Source organism: Mobula birostris, chromosome 3 (genome assembly GCF_030028105.1).
Source record: "Mobula birostris isolate sMobBir1 chromosome 3, sMobBir1.hap1, whole genome shotgun sequence".
NCBI lineage: Eukaryota > Metazoa > Chordata > Chondrichthyes > Myliobatiformes > Myliobatidae > Mobula > Mobula birostris.
In genome coordinates, this window is record NC_092372.1 from 81,005,873 (window position 1) to 81,032,047 (window position 26,175).

The 26,175-nt window shown below is 41.7% G+C and overlaps 1 protein-coding gene across 3 annotated transcripts in view; it reads left to right on the plus strand.

Moving 5' to 3' along the window:
• sepsecs (Sep (O-phosphoserine) tRNA:Sec (selenocysteine) tRNA synthase) overlaps window positions 1-26,175 on the plus strand; it is a 94,774-nt gene that overhangs the window by 8,856 nt on the left and 59,743 nt on the right. The window contains exons 1-3 of one of the 3 annotated variants that reach the window (XM_072252948.1): window positions 7,913-8,173; window positions 11,279-11,397; window positions 23,009-23,163. In XM_072252948.1, coding sequence (XP_072109049.1) covers window positions 11,284-11,397; window positions 23,009-23,163 — 269 coding nt within the window. In that variant the 5' untranslated portion in view covers window positions 7,913-8,173; window positions 11,279-11,283. Of the gene's footprint in view, window positions 1-7,912; window positions 8,291-11,278; window positions 11,398-23,008; window positions 23,164-26,175 lie in introns of those variants that run through there. The other 2 variants (XM_072252947.1, XM_072252944.1) reach the window with 2 other exon arrangements.

Below are 26,175 nucleotides of genomic sequence, written 5' to 3' on the forward strand. Positions count from 1 at the left end.
ATCTCACTGGTGAATACTGAAGGACAGTATTCATTAAGGACATCCTCTGCCTTCTTCAACTCCAGGCTCATGTTTCCTCTTTTAACCAATTGGTCCTACCCTCACTCTATTCATCATGCTGTTCTTCACGTACATGTAGAAGAACTTGGGACTTTTCTCTTAATCCTAGTCGCCAAGGCTTTCTCATGTCCCCTCCTAGCTCTCCGAAGTCCTCTCTTAAGATCCTTCCTGACTACCCACAGTTCTCAAGAATCCTCTCTGATCCTTACTTCCAAAATCTTCTTTCTCTTAACTAAATGTTTAACTTCTGTTGACAGCCATGGTTCCTTCACCCTACAATCTTTTCCCAGCCTCAATGGGACAAACCTATCCAGAAACCCATGCATGTACCTTCTAAACATCCACATTTGTTGTACATTTCCCTGAGCACATCTGTTTCCAGTTTACACTTCCAAGTTCCTGCCTAATGGCATCATAGTTTGCCCTCCCTCAGTTAAATACTTTCCTATCCTTTCTGCTCCTATTCCTGTCCAAGGCCAAGCTAAAGGGCATAGAACTGCAGTCACTATCTCTAAAATGCTCACCTGCTGGGAGATCTGTCACATGACCAGGTTCATTGCTTAGTATTAGATCCTGTATGGCCTTTATTCTAGTCAACCTGTGCACATATTGTTTCAAGAATCCTTCCTGGACACACCTAACTTCTAGTTTATGGTGCTGGTGAAGCCTAGCAATTACTTATCAAAGGCAAAGAAACCCCAAAACAAAACTACTAAATACCTTATTAATAGTTAAAGTTAAAGTCTGTTCCGAGCCTTATAGGCTCATCAGGCCGGTGCTTATGTGGGTTTCCGTGGCGTGAAGCGACTGAGAGTACGAGACTCCCCTCCCCGCCCCCAATAGGACGCGGGTCTATCGCGAGGTTAACCCCCAGCATTTTGCCGGTATAGGTGTCCCCCGCTTTTCGAACGTTCGCTTTACGAAACCTCACTGTTACGAAAGACCTACATTAGTTCCCTGTTTTCGCTAACAGAAGGTGTTTTCACTGTTAGGAAAAAAGGCAGCGCACGAAAAAAGCAGCGCCCGATAAAAGGCAGCGCACACCACGAGCAGCCGCTCTCCCCCAGATTCGGAACTGCATTCTCGCCGGCATTACTTAAACACGTGCCTGTGAGCAGCGTTAGCAAGATGAGTTCTGAGGTATCGGAAAATCCTAAAAGAGCTCGTAAGGGTGTTACACTTAGCGTAAAACTAGACATAATTAGGCGTTTCGATCGTGGTGAATAAAGTAAGGACAAAGTGAGTTTGGCTTGTGGAAGCTGACGGAGATGATGTTGAAGAGGTTTTCGCATCCCATGACCAAGAACTGATAGATGAAGAGCTGATGCAATTGGAAGAGGAAAGGATAACAATCGAAACCGAATGAGTAATGATAAAATACGACTTTAATTTTGAAAGGGTACATCAGTTTAGGACATATTTGCAGGATGGTTTGAGTGCTTACAAAGAACTGTATGATAGAAAAATGCACGAGGCTAAGCAGTCAAGCAAGTCTTCCACATCAGCCACAGCAGATGATGAACCTCGACTTTCGACATCGAGACGGGCAGTCATAGGAGAAGATGACCTGCCTACCTTCATGGAAACAGACGACAATGAGATGACACTCCAGTGTCCCACGACCCCACCACCCAGGCCGCGGACAGATACCGATTCGTGGAGAATGCAGTGGTAGCCAGGAGGCACACAGCACATCTTTAAGAAAAAAGCCGAAATAAACATGCTAATTAATTAGGTGCCGCCCGGCACGTAATTGTCGGCCCAGATCAGAGACGATGCAATCTGCAATCACCTCTGATCTGGGCCAACAATTAAGTGCCGGGCAGCACCTAATTAATTAGCATGTTTATTTCGGCTTTTTTCTTAAAGGTGTGCTGGATGCGTCCCGGCTACCGCTGTACTCCTGCATGCTTCGCAGATCGGTATCGATCGGCGGCCTGGAGGGTGGGGGCACCACCCAAACTCCAACAACTCAGCCTAACACAACATCATCAGTGTGCTCAGCGCTGACTTCCTAATTCCGGTAAGTGATACTACACTGTACATACATTATTTCTACTTTATATTGGCTGTGTATTTTTACGTGTTATTTAGTATGATTTGGCAGCTTCATAGCTTAAAGGTTACTGGAGAGCATTTGTGCATGTTTCTGCCGAGAGCACTTGCGTGGGATTTTCGCTACAGAGAACAGTTCAGGCAATGATTGTGGAAAAGTATTTCTACTTTATATAGGCTGTGTATTTATCATATCATTCCTGCTTTTACTATATGTTACTGTTATTTTAGGTTTTATGTGTTATTTGGCATGATTTGGTAGGTTATTTTTGGGTCTGCGAACGCTCACAAAATTTTCCCATATAAATAAATGGTAATTGCTTCTTTGCTTTACCACATTCCCGCTTACGAACTGTTTCATAGGAACGCTGTACCTTCGGATGGTGAGGGAAACATGTACCCATTTTCAGCTGGGTGGACTGGAGCAGTGTGTGGTTAAGTGCCTTGCTCAAGGACACAACATGCTGCCTCAGCTGGGACTCGAACTCACTACCTTCAGATCGCTAGTCCAACACCTTAACCACTTGGCCACACGCCACACTCACCTTATTAATCCTTTATTAATAACAATCGATGCTAACAATGGAGAGGCAAGCAGTGGCAGAATTGAGAAATGGTTGAGGAAAGCAGAGGCGGAACAGCACACAAGGCATGGTCAAGGCAAGCGAAAACAGAAGCGGAGTCAGAGCAGAGTCAAGGCAGAGTTGTGGCATGCCCAAGAGCGAGGGAAGTTCTGGTGTCTGATTGATTTAAGCACGGGCCGAATTGGAAAGGTCGAGTACGGGCCGAATTTTGGTAGCAGGTTTCAGACCCCAGAGTGGGAGGAATGACCTGATGTTTGGGTGACTGAAGCATTGGGCCAGATTGACGGGATCAGAGGCGAGGCGAGGGCCAGTTCTGCTCACTGCTCTGTAACGTTTGTTCAGCTCCACGCTGAACTGAGGCTGCAGTGGTGCTTGGCTTTGTGCCTGTGGTCTCGCCGTGTTTACTCGGCTTTGTGATGAACTGAGACTGTGGCCTGGTCCAGCTGCAATGATGACTGACTTGTGTCTTTCAGAAAACTTCACTTCTGAAGCTTTTGGATTACTTTTACTGTTTGTGTGATTTTTTTTTCCTCTCCTCCCTCTGCACTTTGGGTGTTTGACAGTCCTTTTTTTTTAAAAAATTGGGTCTTTTCTGGTTTCTCTGTTTTGAGTCTGCCTATAAGGAGATGAATCTCAAAATTCTATAATGTTTCATACTTTGAACAAATTCTACGCCATCTGAAGTTTTTGGACTAAAGAGATGCCAATCAATATTAGGTAAATAGAAATCACCCTTGACAATGACCCTATCATTTTTGCACTTTTCCAAAAATCTGCCTACTGATCTGCTCCTCCATGTCTCTGTTGCTTTTTGGAGGTGGTCTATAGAAGACTCTCAATGGAGTGATTGCTCCCCTCCTGTTTCAGATTTCCACTCATACTGACTCAGTAAACAATCCCCCCACAACATCCTCCATTTCTGCAGTTGTGATCCTATCCCTGATTGACAATGCCACCCCTTTTATCTCCATCCTCTGTTCCTTTTGTAATCCCTGGAACATCCAGTGCCATTCATAGAAACATAGAAAATAGGTGCAGGAGTAGGCCATTCAGCCCTTCAAGCCTGCACCGCCATTTATTATGATCATGGCTGATCATCCAACTCAGAACCCCGCCCCAGCCTTCCCTCCATACCCCCTGACCCCCGTAGCCACAAGGTCCATATCTAACTCCCTCTTAAATATAGCCAATGAACTGGCCTCAACTGTTTCCTGTGGCAGAGAATTCCACAGATTCACCACTCTCTGTGTGAAGAAGTTTTTCCTAATCTCAGTCCTAAAAGGCTTCCCCTTTATCCTCAAACTGTGGCCCCTCGTTCTGGACTTCCCCAACATCGGGAACAATCTTCCTGCATCTAGCCTGTCCAATTCCTTTAGGATCTTATACGTTTCAATCAGATCCCCCCTCAATCTTCTAAATTCCAATCAGTACAAGCCCAGTTCATCCAGTCTTTCTTCATATGAAAGTCCTGCCATCCCAGGAATCAATCTGGTGAACCTTGTTTGTACTCCCTCTATGGCAAGGATGTCTTTCCTCAGATTAGGGGACCAAAACTGCACACAATACTCCAGGTGTGGTCTCACCAAGGCCTTGTACAACTGCAGTAGTACCTCCCTGCTCCTGTACTCGAATCCTCTCGCTATAAATGCCAGCATACCATTCACCTTTTTCACCGCCTGCTGTACCTGCATGCCCACTTTCAATGACTGGTGTATAATGACACCCAGGTCTCGTTGCACCTCCCCTTTTCCTAATCGGCCACCATTCAGATAATAATCTGTTTTCCTATTTTTGCCACCAAAGTGGATAACTTCACATTTATCCACATTAAATTGCATCTGCCATAAATTTGCCCACTCACCCAACCTATCCAAATCACCCTGCATCCTCTTAGCATCCTTCTCACAGCTAACACTGCCACCCAGCTTCGTGTCATCCGCAAACTTGGAGATGCTGCATTTAATTCCCTCATCCAAGTCATTAATATATATTGTAAACAACTGGGGTCCCAGCACTGAGCCTTGCGGTACCCCACTAGTCACCGCCTGCCATTCTGAAAAGGTCCCGTTTATTCCCACTCTTTGCTTCCTGTCTGCTAACCAATTCTCCACCCACACCAATACCTTACCCCCAATACCGTGTGCTTTAAGTTTGCACACCAATCTCCTGTGTGGGACCTTGTCAAAAGCCTTTTGAAAATCCAAATATACCACATCCACTGGTTCTCCCCTATCCACTCTACTAGTTACATCCTCAATGAGATTCTATGAGATTCGTCAGACATGATTTTCCTTTCACAAATCCATGCTGAATTTGTCCGATCATTTCACCGCTTTCCAAATGTGCTGTTATCACATCCTTGATAACTGACTCCAGTAGTTTCCCCACCACCGACGTTAGGCTAACCGGTCTATAATTCCCCGGTTTCTCTCTCCCTCCTTTTTTAAAAAGTGGAGTTACATTAGCCACCTTCCAATCCTCAGGAACTAGTCCAGAATCTAACGAGTTTTGAAAAATTATCACTAATGCATCCACTATTTCTTGGGCTACTTCCTTAAGCACTCTAGGATGCAGACCATCTGGCCCTGGGGATTTATCTGCCTTCAATCCCTTCAATTTACCTAACACCACTTCCCTACTAACATGTATTTCGCTCAGTTCCTCCATCTCACTGGACCCTCTGTCCCCTACTATTTCTGGAAGATTATTTATGTCCTCCTTAGTGAAGACAGAACCAAAGTAATTATTCAATTGGTCTGCCATGTCCTTGCTCCCCATAATCAATTCACCTGTTTCTGTCTGCAGGGGACCTACATTTGTCTTTACCAGTCTTTTCCTTTTTACATATCTATAAAAGCTTTTACAGTCCGTTTTTATGTTCCCTGCCAGTTTTCTCTCATGATCTTTTTTCCCCTTCCTAATTAAGCCCTTTGTCCTCCTCTGCTGAACTCTGAATTTCTCCCAGTCCTCAGGTGAGCCACTTTCTCTGGCTAATTTGTATGCTTCTTCCTTGGAATTGATACTATCCCTAATTTCTCTTGTCAGCCACAGGTGCACTACCTTCCTTGATTTATTCTTTTGCCAAACTGGGATGAACAATTGTTGTAGTTCATCCATGCAACCTTTAAATGCTTGCCATTGCATATCCACCGTCAATCCTTTAAGTGTCATTTGCCAGTCTATCTTAGCTAATTCACGTCTCATACCTTCAAAGTTACCCCTCTTTAAGTTCAGAACCTTTGATTCCTGCCCTTATGATAGACAAGTCTCTGTAATGCTCAAAATCTTATAGTTTCATGTACTGATCCATGCTCTAAGTTAATCACCCTTGTTTCTGAGACTGCTTACATTAAACACATTTCAGCTTATCATCCTGAATGTATTTCCACTGCCTATTCCTCCTCAGTCCCAGTACATGTTGCATCAACCTTTATACCAACTACTCCATCCCATCCCCCCACTAACCTAGGTTAAACCCTCCCAAACAGCTCTAGCAAACCTGTATGCAAGGACTTTGGCCCCTCTCAAGTTCAGGTGTATAATCCATCCCTTTTGGACAAGTCATACCTTCCCCTAGAAGAGATCCCAATGATCCACAAATCTGAAACCCTGCCATCTGCACCAATTCTTCAGCCACACATTCATCTGTGAAATCATCCTTTTTCTTATCCTTAAAGGGGAGGGTGAGCAGAGTAATTGTACATATTGGATCAACAACATAACTAGGAAAAGGGATGAGGTACTGAATAGTGAATATAGGGAGCTAAAAAGCAGGATCTCATGGATGGATATCAATAGGTACATTTAATGTCAGAGAACTGGATACAATCTACATCCTGAAATTCCTTTTCTTCACAAACATCCACAAAAACAGAGGAGTGCCCCAAAGAATGAATGGCAATTAAATGTTAGAACCCTGAAGCCCCCCCAGCTCCCCCTCCCACATATAAGCAGCAGCAAAGCAATGATCCCCCTCCCCACCAGCAAAAAAAAGCATCAGCACCCCCCCCCCCAACCGAGCACTCAAGTATGCAGCAAAGCATCAATGAAGACACAGACTTGCAGCACCTCAAAGACTACTCGTTCACCCGGTCATTTGACATACCACACAGGCTCTGAATGCACGTGGCTCTACACTAGCCATGGTCGGCCCACTTAGCAGATCCAGTCATTCATCAGACTTGATGTTCTTGATTTTTGTAACTTAAATTAAGCAATTAATTTTCTATAAGAATACTTCAATTTTAATCTTTTAACTGTATCATATTACTAGCTGCTTGCCTTCCCAGGATGATTGTGAGGCCTGGAGCTTGATTTGACCTACAAAGTCTCCAAAGTTTACTGCAGTTGCTGGAATTGTGTTGGATCAAGAGTATCATGGATGATCTGCCCGCTGTCTATTGGGAAGGCCCACTTCCAATTGCTTAGCTCTACCAATATCTACAACTGCCTCAGCTTATTCTCCCGTATACATATTAATCCTTTGAAGCCACTGGACCTTAATACATTGCTCTCTTGCTTGCCGCTCACCTTTCCACTTGAGGTAATTTAAATCTTTTTTGGCCTAATCTCAATTCACGTCAGTTTCTGAAGGTAAAAAAATACTGCAGGTACCAGAAATCCAGAATAAAGTTTGAAAATGTTGCATTCACAAGACTAGCAGAATAAATACTAGGCCTCCCACCTAAAACATTAACTCCACCTCGACAGCTCTGAACTACACACATCAAAGTTGCTGGTGCAGGCCAGGCAGCATCTCTAGGAAGAGGTACAGTCGACATTTCAGGTCTCGTTTCAACTCTTCCTAGAGATGCTGCCTGGCCTGCTGCGTTCACCAGCAACCTTGATGTGTGTTGCTTGAATTTCCAGCATCTGCAGAATTTCTCATGTCGACAGCTCCTATCCTGTTATAAGATTTTTTGAACGGACCTCTTGTACATTAAAGATGATCCCTTAATATAGCTCGTCGTGGCCCTTATATCTTATATTGTATCCTTGCGCCGCACTTTGTCTGTAACTGTAACACTATTCTACAATCCTCAATGTTCAGACTTAGAACGATCAAATTGGCAGGCAAAACAAAGTTTTTCTCGAAATCTCACTGCACGTGACAATAATAAACCAATTACCAATCTTAAGCCCGCCCCCATTTCTGATTTGCGTTGCGACTTGTCTATCGCCCTACCGGCGTTTATAATCCTTTTATTCTTTTCAGATGATCTAATCAAGTGTCAATTTCAGCTAAATTGAGCTATTGTTACTTTATGCACGTTTACAGAGTTGTGATTTTCCCAAGTATCCAGTCTCGATGCGCAAAGCATTAATGCTGTAACTTGCATAATGTTTAGTTTGGGTGAAGAGTGAGTCAGCACTCCGTAACTTGACACGAAATAAAACGTTGGGGTACAAGCTGGGCGCGTTGTTAAACACTCCGTCCTTGCTGCCCCCTAGTCTTTACTCTAATTCACGTGAAGGTAAATGGAATACTGTATTTCCAACGTGCGGTAATGTAATTTATCCAGTGCGGAGAGGCGGTCTTTTCTGGAGAGATCGCGACGTGACATCTGCAGCTGAGTCGAACGCATGAACTGGTGAGAACTGGGTGACCGGTGTCACAATCGGCCGTATAATGTTGGATAACTATGCTCGGCAATCCTCGAAAAGCGTCTGCACACTCCAGTCATGCCTGTGAAATTTACACATTTTTTCCGGCCTTCACCTCTGCTCCGTAAATGCAGAGTGTAATACAGGCTTGCTCTGTATCAGGAATCTATTTTATAAAGTGCAGAGTTTTCAAAAGTGCAAAGCCGCGCATTTCATTCACTCGTTCGAATTTGTGTGCGAGTAAGATGCAAGTTGGCCTACAGAGTTAGGCTAACTCCGAGGTCTTACTCGGGGCCTATCAGCTGTAAAGCCAACTTCACCAGAGCGAATTTTATGTTGGGGGGCGTAGACCAGCGCAGCAAGCCCGTGGTTGTAGAATTGTTAGATCGAACGAGTGCCTCAAACCCTCAGATGAGGTATCATTTGTGCATAGTATTATTGGTGTCACTTCTACAACATGATAACACCCCTCCTGCCTCCATTAATGTAATATGAATTGATTAGCCTGGCAAATTTGCATTGCTACATGTATGGACAGCCCTTAAACGCATGTAGTTAGATTTTCAATTTAGCTTTCCCCCACGTGATGACAGTCAATTTGTAATCATGTGCTGTAACATCTGGACCATTTTTTCTTTGTTTTCATTATTTTGTAATTTGTGGAAATAGGCAGGGGAATAAATGAAGTGATACTAAACGTGAGAACATCGCTAATCTTGTATTTCATTTTAACTCTTAATACACAAAATCTCTCCAGCAGTTTTAATGGTTATTCATTAAAGCTGCTCGAGATTGATATAGCAGCCTCAATCTGTATCAATTGATTCAAACCCTGACTATAGCTATCTCTACCTTACTGAACATTTGCGTTTTATATAAGAGCAGAAAAAACTGCTGACATACTGTATGTATATGATTTTATCAAACTGCACTCACACACATTTGATTTATTGTCCGGCTTCCTTCTGTCTGGAAGAAACTTGTGAAATAAACAGAGAATCTTGTTAACACGCTGCCAGTCTGGCACCATCTGTGGAGAAAGAAATGATATTAACCTTGCTGTTTGTTCTCTTTTCATCAGAGCCTCTTCTAATGAGAAATCATCGACCTAAAATAATCCTGTTTCTCTCTCCACAGATTTTAAAAAAATTTAAAAATCTTTAACATACCTACAGGAATAATATTCATTTGCATAGTCAACGAGGTTGTCAGACAGTGATTAACATAGCATTTTTTATAAAATTTATTTGAATTAGTTTTTACTTTCTCTCGAGTTTAGTTTGTATTTACCGTGCAAATACAGAAATTACACTTAAGACAATGAAATTCACTTTACAAATCTTATGGCTGGATGAATTAATGAGTGCAGCTTTGAATATTTGAGTTAACTATGCTGTGCATAACAGATGTAGAAATTCAGCTGGACCAACTACAGTACATTCACACCATAGCTAAAAAACAAATAGTGCTTCTTATGACAGGTGATTCAACTTGCTGTCAGAGCATTCATACCATCTTGACAACATAGCGGAAGAGTAATAGAATATTCTCCATTGACTCTATGGATGCAGCATGACAATACTAAAGAAATTCAAGGTCATCTACAACAAAGCTATCTGCTTGACTGGCCTTCCATACACCTGCACACATTCTCTCAATAGCAACTGATTTAGGTGTTTGTGTGGTCTTGTGCTGCTGAAGCCCATCCACTTCAAGATTTGATGTGTTGTGCATTTAGAGATACTCTTATCAACACTACCATTGTAATGCGTGGTTACTTGAGTTACTCTTGCCTTCCTGTCGGCTTGAACCAATCTGGCCATTCTTTCTGACTTCTCTCATTACAAGGCATTTTTGCCCACAGAACTGCTGCTCACTGGATGGTTTTTGTTTTACACACCATTCTCTGTAAACTCTAGAGACTGTTGTGTCTGAAAATCCCAAGAGATCAGCAGTTTCTGAGATACTTGAACCACCCTGTGTGGCACCAAGAATCATTCCACAGTTAAAGCCCCTTAGACCACATTTCTTTCCTAATCTGTTGTTTGGTCTGAATAACAATTGAGCCTTTTGACCATATCTGCGTGCTTTTATGTGTTGAGATGCTGCCACGTGATTGGCTGATGAGATATTTGCATTAATAACCAAGTATACAGGTGTACCTAATAAAGTGGCCACTAACTGTATTTACTCCCTTCATTGTGATTTTAATGTGTGCCTGAACCACTGCTCTCAAACCTGTGTTGTCCACCAAAGAAGGCTACAGTGCAGGGTTTCCCAATCTGGGGTCCATGGACCCTTCGGTGGGGTAAAAAAGATTGGAAAACCCTGCTACAGTGAGTTTACATGTCGTTACCCCCCCCCCATTGCCTCCAGCTCAGGCATTTTGAAGTTCGCATTACCAGTTGATGAATGATCATGGCGAACCCTCTTTCAGAAGGAGACCAACATTTTCAGACAGAAATGAAAGGGGAAAAAATCATGAAGTAAGAAACACGTCACTCCCCATTTATTAAATGGCAAGTTATGGGACAAATTTCAATACTTATTAATTGCTTTTGATTCGTCCCCTTGTGGGAATTTCAAGATAATCTGTGAGTAGAAAGGACATTTCACCTGGATTAGTTGGGGGTGTAGTATTAAAACATTGCATTATTATTAGGGTTAATAGTCAATGAAAATTAAACATGTTTATGTGAAAAATAAACAGCTATGATGCAAATAAACATTGTCTGCCAAATTAACGGTGTCTGTCAAACACGTGAATGTCTATGATAGACCAAATGCGTTCACATTTTTTGTTTGTTATTCATGGGATTTCAGTATCACTGGCAAAACTAGCATTTATTGTCCATCCTTAGTCTCCTTCAAGAAGTTAGTAGGAGCTTGGAATCTAATGTTCTCATAAATTATTCTCTTTCATGTGTAAATATCGGACAATGCCATGTTAATGAAGTTTCATTTTGCCTCAACAGCTGGGATGAATACAGAAAATTTCTCACTGTGTGAAAAGATAGTCTCCCCTTCATACATTCGCCAAGGTTTACAGGCTCATCGCACACATGAGCACTTAATTCGGCTACTAATAGAAAAGGTAATGAAAATGATTCAGATTAACAGTTTGATGTATTATTTATTGTGTAGGAAAGCTTGTATCATTTTTTTAATATGTACTGAAATAGGACAAAAATTATTACCATCTAAAACTTTACTCAGACCCACTCCATTTATCTTCTTTCCTCCTTTAGCTTCCTCCCTGTGTTAATTCTTTATAGATTTCAAATGGTTATCTAAAGAATTAGTTCTCAGATAAAATCTTATTTATGAGAACACTTACCTATCATTGTGTTTATGGTACTTACTTTATTTATAGATGCTAATTCACAATATTTAGTTTGAATTTCATATTTGCAAAGGCCATGCCAATTTTTTGAAAAACTTGGTCTGTTGCCTGATTCTTTGGAGTATTATATAAGCAGACATTTTATTTGGATCCCTTGCACACCACTGCAATTTAGATAATAGATTATGAATTATATTGCATTTATTTTTATTGCTTTTCTTCTCTGCGCCTTCTGGTGCAGACTTTCCCAGTTCTGTGACTTTAGAAATGGATTTTCTGATGCAGTAAGGAACACACTTGTATGTAGGATTTATAGTCAGAGCACTCAAAAGGGGCTACTGTCCAAAAGAGACCTAACCTTAGAACGGGCATTGACTATTACAGTATCAATAGAAACTGCAGCAAAGGATGCAGCAGAACTACAGAAAAGGAGGTTAGAATGTGAAAAGCACAATATATCCCTGAATGATACAAAAGACCAAAAATGTTAATGATTTGGCAAATCCTCCAATGGTGCAAATCACTGTTAATTCAAGGAAAAACTGAGCAGAAGTGTCACAGGTAAGGTCACTTAAGGAGAATGTGCAAATCAGAGAAAAAGCACAACCAAATGAAAAGTCTCAAAGACAAAACTAAGCAAGTGCCTAAAGTTACTGAATGTAAAACAGAATCGGACAACACAGAGTCTGACAAAGGTGAACTGTCATGCCTAGAATTGCATAATATAACTGAAGCAGATCACGAAATCATCTGGAACACAATAAATATGTGTGGTGTAAAACTGAAAATGGAGCTGGATACAGGATCACCTTTGTCCATAATTCCAGAGGCTACCACAGACTGTTTTCTAAGATACCATTAGAAAAGACCACAGTGATGCTAAAGACTTATACAGGCGGAAAACTGAAGGTAAATATGACATATGGAGACTAAGCACAACAGTTAGAGCTTCATGTATTGAAGTGGAGGGACAGCACTTTTCGGACATGAATGTTTGAGAAAACCCAACTAGACTGGCACTTAGTCAAAGCTCTGAGTGTGACATCACAGGCAACAGCAGCCCAAATGGTTGCACTAACCAGAGACAGGCACAGCTGCTTAATGCTATGAGAAGGTATTTGAGAATGGGATTGGTAAACTCAAAGGCATGATGGCCAGAAGTGAACTGGATGAAACAGCAACACCAAGATTCCATCAAGCACATCCAGTGCCCTATGCCCTACATCCTAAAGAGGAGGCTGAACTGCAGAGCTTGGAGGTGACTGGAATTCTCTCGTGGTTAAGTGAAATAATTGGGCCATGCCCATTGTCCAGATTAAGAAAGGGAAGTCCGGAGCCATTGGCGTATGTGGGGATTTCAAGATGAGCATCAGCCTGGTGCTGCGTACTGTACAGTATCCCCTGCCACAAATAGAAGACATTTTTGCATCTTTAGTTGGATGGGGGGGGCAGAGGAGAGGTTTTCAAAGACGGACTTGTCACAAGCCTATCTGCAAATGGAGATTGAGGAGTCAAGCAGGAAGTTCCTCACAATCAATACTCACAAGGGACTGTTCCAGTATCCAGTATAATAGCCTTTGGTGTCGCATCAGCTCCGCAAAGAGCAATGAACTAAGTGCTCCAAGATACCCCAGGAACACAACGTTACATTGATGATATTATCCTGACTGGCAAAAATGATGAGCGGCACCTCCAGAACCTTGGTAAAGTGCTTACCAGGCTGAGTGAGTATGGTCTGCATGCAAAGAGAGAAATAATGAGGTTTACAAGAATGAAATCTTATTTTGTGGACATGTCTTTGACAAACATGGCTTACAGAAGTCACAACAGAAGATTAAAGCAGTGCTATAGGGACCCAAACCAGAAATGTGTCACAATTCAGGTCATACTTGGGCCTTGTAAACTACTACCACCGATTTCTCCCAGACATTGCGATAGTGCTACATCCGTTGAATACACTGGTACAGACTGGAGAAAAGTGGGAAAGGTCTGAAAGATATGAAAGAGCTTTCAATGAAACAAAGAGACTAATAGCATCCAATGAACTACTCACCCATGATGACCCATCCCTGCCCTTCGCATTGGCATGCAATGCGTCCCCTTAAGGCATTGGATCATCTTGTCACATATTATGAAAGATGGATCTGAACATCCAATTGCATTTGCTTCAAGATCACTGATGAGCACAGTGTGCAACTATGCACAGATAGGCCGAGAGGTCCTTAGTCTAGTATGGGAAATAAAGAAATTCCACCACTACATCTATGGACAAAAGTTTACACTAGTGATAGATCACCAGCCCCTTGTGCCCATTTTCAATCCCAGGAAGGGGATTCCAGTGACGACTGCTACCCAGTTACGATGTTGGACAAATTCTGGAATACAAAAGGAAACAAGGAATGACCCAACATTGTCAAAAGTCTATGAAATCACAATGTAAGGATGGCCAGCTCATGGTAACCCTATGTTTACAAAGTTTTCAGCGAGACGAGACCAACTTTTTGTATGTCAAGGAACGCTGATTATGGACCTGGTGTTGTGATTCCCTTTAAACTGCATACCAGAGTGTTAGAAAATCTGCATGAAGGACATCTGGGTATAGGCAAGATGAAGAGTCTCGCCTGGAATTACATGTGATGGCCAGGAGTAAATAAATAGATTGAAGATTTAGCCAGAAGTTGTTCAGGATGCCAAAACGTTCAAAATGCACACCCATAAGCACCGTAACACCCATGGGAGTAGCTGTCTTCACCATGGCAAAGAGTATATATTGACTTTGCTGGGTCATTCATGGACTCTATGTTTCTGATTGCTTTGGATGCTCATTCAATGTGGCTGGGTGTTATACCAATGAAGTCAACCATCTCAGCAAAGACCATCTCCACCCTAAGGACTATCTTCACCAGAAATGACTTGCCAGAAAAAATAGTGAGTGACAACGGACCCCACAATACATGTCTGAAGAATTCAGACTGTTCATGAAGAAAAACGGCGTCAGACATTTCATGTCAGTTCCTCACTACACAGCAACGAATGAGTTAGCTAAAAGGTTTACCCGTACCTTCAAGAAGTCCGTAAAAGCGATGATCAAGGAGGACATTTCCCTGTAGTACAAGGTGGTGGACAACTTCCTTTTTGTGTATCGGAACTCTGTTCACGCGACGACAAATCAAACACCGGCAATGCTGTTCATGAGTAGGAATCTGAGATCTCGCATAGACCTTCTGAAACCAGACCTATGGAGGGAAGTGCAGAATAAGCAGTTCAACCAGTTGCCAAGTGAAGCTGCAAGGAGCTTCGAGATTGGACAGGAAGTCCTAGTGCCTGATTACTGAGAAGACAAGTGGACACCGGTATGACAGCTACAAGAACTGGACCACTGAAGTACACAATGGATGTTGGAGATCAGACATGGAGACGTCATGTGGACCGGACACTGAATGCTCAACCGAAGAGCACACCTGAGTCGACTGCATCCAACAAGTCGGACACATCACAGTCACCAGACTTACCTTTCAGTGATGATGTCACGGACATGATGACACCGAAATCCAAGAATGTTGTCTTAGACAAGACACCTACCAAACTTGATTTCACACCACAGGTTCACCCGCTCTATCCTGAAAGAAACAGAGCACCATTTAAAAGACTGAACTTTTAGAACTGTGAAGTTGTTATGGACTGTTATTGTGAAAGCATGGTTATTCAGAATGTAAGTTTATGAAAGGAAAAGTGAATATTTTGTACGTATACAGTTTTATGTTGCATTAATCTAAAGGGGGAGGAAATGTAATGTATAGATCTATTTTTTTTGAGCAATGACCACCCCCCCCCCCTTAGTACTGATAAAGTTTAAGGGAAAGATGATTCTCAAGATTCCTGTAAAACAATGGATTCAGCACTGACTATGTCTGTGACTGCGGTGTGTTTGAATAATGTCTCACAGCTGCCTTCTTTGGAGTAAGATAATTCAAGTTTGCCCAGATCCACATCAGATGTCTCTGGGCTTTTCACACCTTTTGATTTTGACAAAAAGCAGTACCTAATGGAAATTAGACAGAACATTCCTTTCTTAATTAAAGCATAAACTTGACGGATGTTCTTTATCTTTGTAATTAAGTTGTGGCTCCAGCAAACCAGGTAGGACATTCTTTTTTATAATTAAGGTGGCTGGAGTGTCTAACAAATTGATTGTCCTTTTGTATCAATAGTCCATTGACTTGACCGGAATAGTTATCAAACTGATTGTTCTTTGTATCAATAGTACATTGACTTGACCGGAATAGTTATCAGACTGATTGTTCTTTGTATCAATAGTACATTGACTTGACCGGAATAGTTATCAGACTGATTGTTCTCTGTATCAATAGTACATTGACTTGACCGGAATAGTTATCAAACTGATTGTTCTCTGTATCAATAGTACATTGACTTGACCGGAATAGTTATCAAACTGATTGTTCTCTGTATCAATAGTCCATTGACTTGACCGGAATAGTTATCAAACTGATTGTTCTCTGTATCAATAGTACATTGACTTGACCGGAATAGTTATCAAACTGATTGCTCTTTTGTATCGGTGGCCTTATAACTTCTGACAATTCTGACATCGGACAGTGAACTTGTAGAACCGCCGGGGAGATGAGAAAGGTTCTTTCCCTGATGTCGGGTCCAAGTTCAGTCACCGGCTGAGCTCGAAGAAATAAACGGGTGGAAAGACAAGTAACGATCTTTTTGTGCTGTCGTTATTTGATCTAGCAAGTTTACGTTTACAGCACTACATATTGATCTGTTGTCTGCACATGCGCTGTTGTCTATACATGTGTGTCGTTGCAATGTGAATACACGAGTTAAAACCATCTCCTGTGTACGTGCTTTTATTTACCATATATGTAGTTGTGCATAGATACAACGCTAGTTATTGTATTTTAAAAAGGATTTGAAAACATTAGAGATGGTGAGGAAAAGAATTGTACTTGAAAAGTTTCACTTATAGTGATAAACTAGGGAACCTGGAGTTGCTTTTAGAGCAAAGGAAAAAAAATTAGGTGTTTGAAAAAGGTGTGCAAAATCTTGATATGTTTAGATATAGTAAATAGAGAAAAGGTATTGCTATTAGTGAAGCTACAACATAGTGTATTTAGTCAGGCAGCTGCCTCGTAGCTCCAGAGACCCTGGTTCACAGCTGACTTAAGATGCTTTCTGTGCTGTGTGTGTATCTTCTCCCTGTGACTGTGCAGGTTTGTATTTTCACCCTGTGACGGTTGATAATAAATGTACTTTGAACTTCTGAGGTTTCATCTGCGTGGTTTTTTTTTTCCTCCCACGTCTCAGAGATGTGGGAGTTGGTAGATTGATTGGCTACTTTAAATTGTCCCTAGTTGGTAAGTGGTAGAATATGGGGTACGTTGATGGCACTGTTGGGAAAGTAAGTGTAAGTATTAATGTAGGATTAGTGTAAATAAGTGGTCAGTCAAAACACGTCACCTTAGATATGGTTAATGTAATTCAACCTGATGACTTAAAGGATAATTCACATGCCTTTCCAAAAATATCAAATTTAAGATTCTGTGTGCACCTTTGACCAGAGGATACAAAAGTTCTGGGGGTGGTCATGTGAAGAATTTTTTTTTGGACCCCTCAAGTGGTCATGATATTGCTGCATTGCCTAAATCCATAGTGGGTGCTGGTTAAATTATATCTATTTACTGGCTATTCAATCCAACCAGCCAGTGGTAATGTACATGTTTCATTAACTGACTATATGTTTCCCTGATTTTTAAAAAAGTCTGCTTAATTCTCCATTGTCTTTTCTGACCAGGGCTCTGGATTAGTGAGAAGGAACAACACGCTGAAGGAACTCAGCAGGTCGGGCAGCATCCGTGGAAACAAACAGTCAACGTTTCGGGCCGGAACCCCAAGTCCTGATGAAGGGTTCCAGCCCGAAACGTTGACAGTTCATTTCCACGGATGCTGCCCAACCTGCTGAATTCCTCCAGCATGTTGTGTGTTGCTTTGACCCCAGCATCTGCAGAGTATTTTGTGTTAGTGAGAAGGAGATGTGAGGACATTTGGGAGGTGGGAAAATGCAGGTTAAATTAACTAATGATGTAAGCAAAGAACATCAGCAGGAAACTCTTGCTTTTGTCACAAAATACACAAAAAACACTTTATATGACAATCATACCTCTACCGAATTAGAATTTTATTTCTTACATCCATCTCACAACATGAGGGAGTAAAATTCTTCGTGTTGCGTCTCTGTCGCTATGTACGAGCAATAAAGAAGGGAAATGTGGGAGAATATTGTCCAAACACTACGATTGTATACATAATTGCTTTGTATACATTTATGTACAGTCAGATATTCAATCGGATCAATGTGTACTGATCAATCTGATGGCCTGGTGAAAGAAGCTGTCCAGGAGCCTGCTGGTCCTGGTCTTAATGCTGCGGTACCATCTGCCAGATGGAAGCAGCTGAAACAGTTTATGGTTGGGGTGACTGGAGTCCCTGATGATCCTCCGGGTCCTTTTTACACACCTGCTGCTGTAAATGTCCTGAATAGTGGACAGTTCACATCCACAGATGCACTGGGCTGTCTGCACCGTACTGCTCTCTGCAGTGCCCTGCGATTGATGGTGGTACAGTTCCTATACCCGACAGTGACACAGCCAATCAAGATGGTCTTGATGGTGCCCCTGTAGAAAGTCCTGAGGATTGGGGACTCGTGCCAAATTTCTTCAGCCGTCTGAGGTAAAAGAGGCGCTGCTGTGCTTTTTTCACCACATAGTCCCTATGTACAGTCCACCTGAAATCCTTGGTGATGCTTATACCGAGGAAATTGAAACTACTCATCCTCTCAAGTACAGTCTGATTGATGTCAATAGGGGCGAGTCTGTCTCTGTTCCTCCTGTAATCCACGATCAACTCCTTCGTTTTTTTGACATTGAAGGAGAGGTTTTCTTGGCATCATTGTGTCAGGGCATTGACTTCTCCTCTGTAGGCTATCTTATCATTATTGGAAGTAAGGCCTATCAGTGTCGTGGCATCTGTAAATTTGATCAGCAGATTACCATAATGTAATGAACAGTTTTGAGGGCCAACAGCATTTAATTATCATCTCCCCCAGCTTAGGTATAACAGTACAGAATCAGGTTGTCCTATGCTCGATGGCTAGTTTCATCGGACTTAAAGCATTAATGTGTTTACTTTGCTTCATAGGGCATTGATTCATAGTTATCAATTCGAGCGATTGTTTGTCAAATTCCAAAACAACTTTCTTCCTGTGGTGGAACATGGAGCCTGTGTACTTAAGAGACATTGTATCTGATTACTGGACAGAGGTTTAAATAGATCCCCCACCCCTGCAAAAAAATGATTCTCAGTTCAGAATCAGATTTAATATCACTGGCATATGTCATGAAATTTGTTGTTTTGTAGCAGCAATAGATTGCAATACATAATAATTAAAAACTATAAATTACAATAAGTATTTATAAAAATAGAAAATTAAATTAATTTAGTCAGAAAGAGAGGAAAAAGTGCTGAGGGAATGTTAATAGGTTCATTGTCCATTCAGAAATCTGATGGCAGAGAGGAAGAAGTTGTTCCTGAAACATTGAGTGTGTGTCTTCGGGCTCCTGTACTTCCTTCTTTATCGTAGCAATAAGAACAGGGCATGTCTTGAGTGATGGGGGTCCTTAATGATGGGTGCTGCCTTTTTGAGGCATTGCCTTTTGAAGGTGGCCTGGATGCTGGTGCCCATGATGGAGCTGGCAGAGTTTACAACTGTATACAGTTTTTTCCAATCCTGTGCAGTGGCCCCTTCATACCAGATGGTGATACAACCAATTAGAATGCTCTCCACAGTGGCTGGTTGTCTGTGGATTTCGCCGATGATGATTGTGTTTGTGCAGCTCATCGGATATGTGTTTGAGGTGACTGGAGGTCAATTTTTGAATGGCATAGACGTTTACAGTGGAGTTGTCTTGATTCCGTAGACGCAGCTGTTGCTGATCCTTTCCTCTTCCGTTGGGCAGTCTCTAGGTCCGCGTGATGCCTATCTTCTCAGTTGCTGTGAGCAAGTTTAACCGAGGCACAGCAAATAATTCTGTCTTGTGCCTTATGTTCCAGATGAAGGCAAGCCCAATCTAAGCAATGCAGACCTCCACATGGTCTATACCTGTTATGAGATCTACCACAGTTTCTGTTTCCCCATGATAACTGGCCATAGAGCAGCTGCTTGGGGAATCTGGAGTCTTCCATGCATATAACGTATCCGGTCCACGAAGTTGTGCTTTCAGGATCATTCCTTCAGTACTGGTAGTCTTTGACCTATTGAGGACTCACAGGTTTGCGATACAGTCATGCCAGCAGATACCCTTAATGGATTTCAGGCTGCGCATGTGGAAGTGCTCCAGCAGTTTGAGTTGCCTTTTGTATATGGACCACGTTTCACAACCACACAGGATGCCAGCCTTGTACAAGTTGATTTTAGTGAACATCTGGATATTGTGCTGACTTAGCACACGTGATTGCAGTCTGCCCAGGCTCTGACTAGCCTTGGAAATCCTACTATTGATTTCTTTATCCAAGGAATCATTATTCCTTGGATATTTATATTCCTTTACTACCCTCGATGTTCTGCCTTCAATGGTCATGGAAGGTGGCATGGCAGCAGATCCAGGAGCAGGTTTCTCTGAAATAAGGTTCTCTTTTGTACGCACTGATGGTGAGGCCAAACAGACTTGAGGCTTCTGCGAGCCAGTCAATAACCAGTTGCAGATCAGACTCTGAGTGGGCCAATAGAGCACAGAAGTCCACATAAAGTGCTTCGAGGACGACTCTTTTAACGGTCATAGATTTGGATTTCAGATGTTGCAGATCAAATAATGATCCATCAAGTCTGTACTGTAAGTACACCTCGTGTTCAAGGCCGCTGACCGCATGGTTGAGTGTGAAAAAGAGGTTGAACAGTATGGGGGCCAGCCTGCACCTTGCTTCACACATTTAGGATATTGAACGGCTCTGAGACTTATCCATTTGAGAGCTCAAGCCCAGTCATATCATCGTGGATTTGACTGAAGAACTTGTGTGGACATCCCAACTTTAACAAGATTGTCCAGAGCATTTCTCTGTTAACTGTGTCAAAGGCCTTGGTTAAATCTGTGAAGACAATGTACAGATCTAGGTTCTGCTCAATACACTTTTCTTGAACCTGCTGGACAGCGAACATCACATTGATTGTGCTTCTTCCAGGGCAGAATCCACAGTGTCTCGGGCAGGTTCTCCTCTGATATGGTCAAGATTAGGTGGTTGGGAAAATCGTGGGCTGGGATCTACCCAGTGATCTAAAGCAGAAAGATACCACTGTAGTTACTGCAGTCAGCTTTTCTGCCTTTATTCTTGAAAGGAGGTATGATCAAAGCATCTCTGAACTCATTGGGCATGTCTTCATCTTTCCAGATGCTTGTCAGAATTTCATGGGAGGCCCTTAGTGCAACTGGGCCCAATGGCTTGACCATCTCGGCAGGGGCTCTGACCTTCCAGAATTTAAGCAAGCAATGGCTTGTTTGATCTCAACTATTGCAGGAGGGAGGTTGAGGCTGTCAGTAGTAGATTTCTGGGGATATGATCGAGTGCAGCCTGTCAAACAAGTTGCTGAAGTGTTCCCTCCATTCTTTTCTCTCTGAGCAGGACTGTGCCATTTGCTGACAGAAAGGGTGTGATGTGGTACTTGGCTTGTGTGGTCCACAGATTGCTTTGATGACACTGAAGAGCCTCTTCAAGTTTTTGGTGTCAGCATAGCACTGAATTTCCTCCACCTTTCTCTCCCACCACTCAGTTCCTACTCTGCGTATTGCAGTCTATGCTTGCCTCTGAAAGTGTTTGAAATTATCCCACTTCAGAATGTGATGTGAAAAATGTTTTCGTTTTCTCTTCCAGTATCCTGGTGATATTTTCATCATTTTTGTGAAATCAGTTCTGATGAGCTCTCTTTTTTGGTCTGAGGGTTGACTTTGCTGATTTCGTCACTAGCATCTTGTGTTGGTCCCACTTTTGTGCTACGCTTACATTTCATATGGGACACCAGTGCCTCGTTGAGACTGCTTGCAGATTGCTCATGATGTTTATGGTCCTGAAACCTGTTGGTATCATGGAGTGCTAGACTGATTATCACTTGGTTAAGTCAATCCTTTCACTGTATATTGTCCAACTGCAGTGAAAGAAACCAAAAGTAATCTTCGCAGTACATCTGTAGAAATCTGTGAATGTCTTTGGTGTCGTACTAATTCTCTTCAAACTCTTAATGAAATATAGCCACTATTATGCCTTCTTTGTAATTGAATCAATATATTGGGCCCAAGATAGACTCTTCAGAGATGTTGACACCCAGGAACTCGCTCACCCTTTCCACTGCTGATCTCACAGCGAGGACTAGTGTGTCCCGCAGCTGCCCCTTGTTGAAGTCCACAATCAATTCCTTGGTCTCGCTAATGTTGAGTGCAATGTTGTTGCTGTAACACCACTCAACAAGCTGATCTTTCTTGCACCTCTACACCTCCTCCTCATTATCTGAAATTCTGTCAATAATAGTTGTGTTGTCGGCAAATTTATAAATGGTGTTTGAGCTGTGCCTAGCCACACAGCGGTGGGAATAGAGAGTGTAGGGCAGTGGGCTAACCATACATCTCTGAGGTTTGTCAGTGAGATGTTATTTCCAATCCACACAAACTGTGAGGAAGTCAAGGATCCAGTTGCAGAGAGAGGCACAGAAGCCTAAGTTTTGGAGCTTGTTAATCAGAACTGAGGGTATAATTGTGTTGAAGGCTGAGCTGTAGTCAATAAACAGCAGCCTGTCATATATATTGATGTTGCTATTCGCGAGGTGATCCAATGCTGAGTGGAGAGCCAGTGAGATTGCAGCTGCTGTAGACTTCCTGTGGAGATGGGCAAATTGCAGATGGTCCAGGTCCTGGCTCATGCAGGAGTTGATTGTAGCCATTACCAAGCTTTCAAAGCACTTCATAGTAAATGTAAGTGCCACTGGGCAATAGTCATTGAGACAGCTCACCAGTAAACAAGCCAGTAGCATGCTTAACACTCCCCTTTTGAAATCAATGACCAGCTCTTTTGTTTTGCTTACATTGAGGAAAAGATTGTTGTCATACAATCTCTCTATCCCCTTCCTATACTCGGACTCATTGTTTGAGATACAACTTACTACAGTGCAAACTAAGTGCAGATACTGTTGTGACAAATAAGGTTTATTGTGTTCTCAGTCTCATCAATGCCATCCTGTATCCCATGTGAAATATTGAGATCTGCATATCTTTTCACTGTGACATTATTTCCATAGGGTAAGTGTCCAGAAGATGGATGGAATGACAGTACTATTGAACTTTTTCTACACGAGCTGGCTATTATGGATAGCAACAACTTCCTCGGTAATTGTGGAGTTGGAGAGAGGGAAGGAAGAGTGGCCTCGGACCTTGTTGCTCGAAGGCATTACCGGTAAAGTTCAAAATGTTTTTTTTAATAGCTGAACACATTTTCAAAAAGAATTCTGTGGCACTGTTCTGAACGTATTAAGTCTTTCTTTTGAAATAAAGGTGATCAGATTTATGCTTCCAGTCATTAATAAAGGTAAAGCTCAGTTTTTCTAAACAGATTGTCTAATTTATGCATGGCACATTTGGTTAATTTGGGCATTGTACATTACCTGTGTATTATTTCCAAAAAGTCAAATTACATTTCTGAAGAATGTTATTTCATGAAGTCCTGCCATCTCGTTCAGCAATAATTGATTTTAGAGGGAATATATGCAGTCTGGCCTGCAGCTCATCTTAACAGAAACCTTAGCAAGCTTTACCATTTCAGAATGAACATTGAAAACTTCGCCATGGTGCTATTCCTGATTTCTTTAACCTCTCACTGCAGAACACGTTTACATTAGAGATAATGGCCAAACTACACCAGAAGCTAAGATAATTTGTTCTCTGTCGCCTTATTTTCAGTGGTTCCTGTCTTCAAATGACATTAAATTCACTCTGCAACTCTTCACTGTGACTTTCATGACTTCTCCTCATTTTTATTATGTTTTGTCTTTGTTATTTATTGTGTTTTAATGTGTTGGACCTTCCTCACTCTTCCCTATCCTTACCGCTATTTCTGTTTTGCTTGGTTTATTTATATTAGACACTGTTTCTGTTGTGTAGACTAGAGATCTTCTTGGATATAAGGCTAAAAGCTGATCTGAGCCTGAGAACTTACTTTTTTTAAAATTTCCAACCCAAATCCAAGGCATATAGACAGGCATTAAAGCTGTACTGAAAAACAGGAGCTGCTTCCTGGAAAATCTGCACTTGCATTTTATTTTCTCACCAAAAAGAAAGAGGTAATTTCAGCCCACTGAGTTTATGCCAGTTGTCCAGACCATTCCGATCTGTCCTATTCCCGTATTTTTATTTCCTCATTATATATCCACACCTCATCATGGTCCCTTTGATCCTCCTGTCACTACCTGCTCTCAGGGTATTTCACAGCAACCGCCTGCTAATCGGCACATCCTTGGAGTGTGGGATGAAACTGGAGAAGCCCATTTACGCACATGAAGAAGATTCAAACTCCACACAGGCAGCAATGGGTTTTAGATTGAACCTGGGTTATTGGAGTTGTGATGGGGCAGCACCATTTGTTGTGCCCTGTTCCTCTCTTGTTCCACAGCAGGCAGGATTAGCATAGGCGGCATGATATTGGAGAGGTTAGCACAACACTTTATGATACCAGTGACCTGGGTTCAATTCCCGTCGCTGCCTGTAAGGAGCTTATACGTTCTCCCCATGACCATGTGGGTTTCCTCCGGGTGATCTGGTTTCTTCCTTCAGTTGTACCAGTTGGTAGATTAACTGTCCCGTAATTAGGCTAGGATTAAATTGGGGGATTACTGACCGATGCGATTCAAGGGGCTGGAAGAGCCTACTCTGCACTGTATGCCAATAACTAAACAAATAAATTTGCTTGTAAAGAGCTGACCTGGTCCCAAGCCTGACTGCTTCTCGGTTTCATTAATGCCCAACCTGAATACTACATATACAGTTGGGTTCTGTTGGGCTCCGGTAGTTGGTCGGCTCAGGTAGTTGGTCAGCGGCACTGGGGGATGAGAAATGTGCCAAGCAAGGACCACACGTCTTCTCTTTGGAGCCTCCCTTCGCCTCCCTACTAACCAGTCTTCCTTTAGTGCCTGTCCTTATGGTTTTGAGTGCTGAAACAGAGGATAATTTTAGTTAACTTTCAGTTATTGCTATTGCTTTACCTATTTTGAACATAGGTACTTGAATCTTGTTATGGTGAGACATTTTTCCACTTTCTTCCTCACTGAGGTAATATCAAGCAGGTGTTCAATGCCTAACAGAGCAACCTTTTGACTCTGTAAGCCACTGTCTGATGACCACATCAAATCAGTACTGGGACCTCATTCTCCTGTTCCTTCTCCCTCATCCACCACGCATTGTTGTTTGGGCTTACTATTCACCTTCATCATAACAGCACCTTCATAATATTTATCTTATTTACCACCCTACCTTGGTTGATCAGACTGGAATTGTTAATCTTGATTTTCCCTTGTGTAATTTAATAGGTGATGGTTTTATTTTGAAGAACTTATCAACAGAATTAAAGGTGCTTGGGAGTTCCAAGTAGCTGCTTTTAGCATCAATAATAATTATTTATTATTATTATTATTATTTCTTTCTTCTTGTACCCACACAGTTTGTTGTCTTTTGCACACTGGTTGATCCCCAAGTTCGTGTCCCGTTCATTGATTCTGTTATTTCCTTATGGATTTATTGAGTATGCCTGCAAGAAAATGAATCTCATGGTTGTAATGATGACATATGTTTTGTAACTTCAAAATGTTAAACTAATTCAAAGAAAGACATGGGAGTCTAACTTCACTCTCTACTTTAAGTGAGGTGTGCATTTATGTGGTAGTGTGATGACATATGCAATTCATGTATTTACATATATTACCCATAATAAATTATTTAAGTGAACAAGAATGCTTGATGAAACTCATATATATACACACACACACTAGATTACTGAAATATTACTGATATATTAAATACGCAACCAGATGTACTTTGATAATAAATTTACTTTGAACTTTGAATTTTTTGACTTATCACCTTTCATAATCCATCATTTACTTCTTTGTAATCTTTTATCGCTTGGTGCTGCTGAGCATTTATAAATGAGGGATTTATAAATATATAAAAATTAGTCATCAGTACAATTTGTAACTACGATTGGTTTAAACTACTAAGGTAGAGATAATCGAAGCATGAGTGTGATTATTTTCCTGGATTTATGAAAACCACATTAACAATCCTGCCAATCTTTTCCCGAGAAAAGAAATTGTTCTTTTTGTAAGTGGGGAGAAGTTGGAAAATCCATGAGCCAAGTTTTATGTTCTTTAAACAACTGAAAAAAGTTAGTTATCGTCCTGAGCATTGCAATTCTATA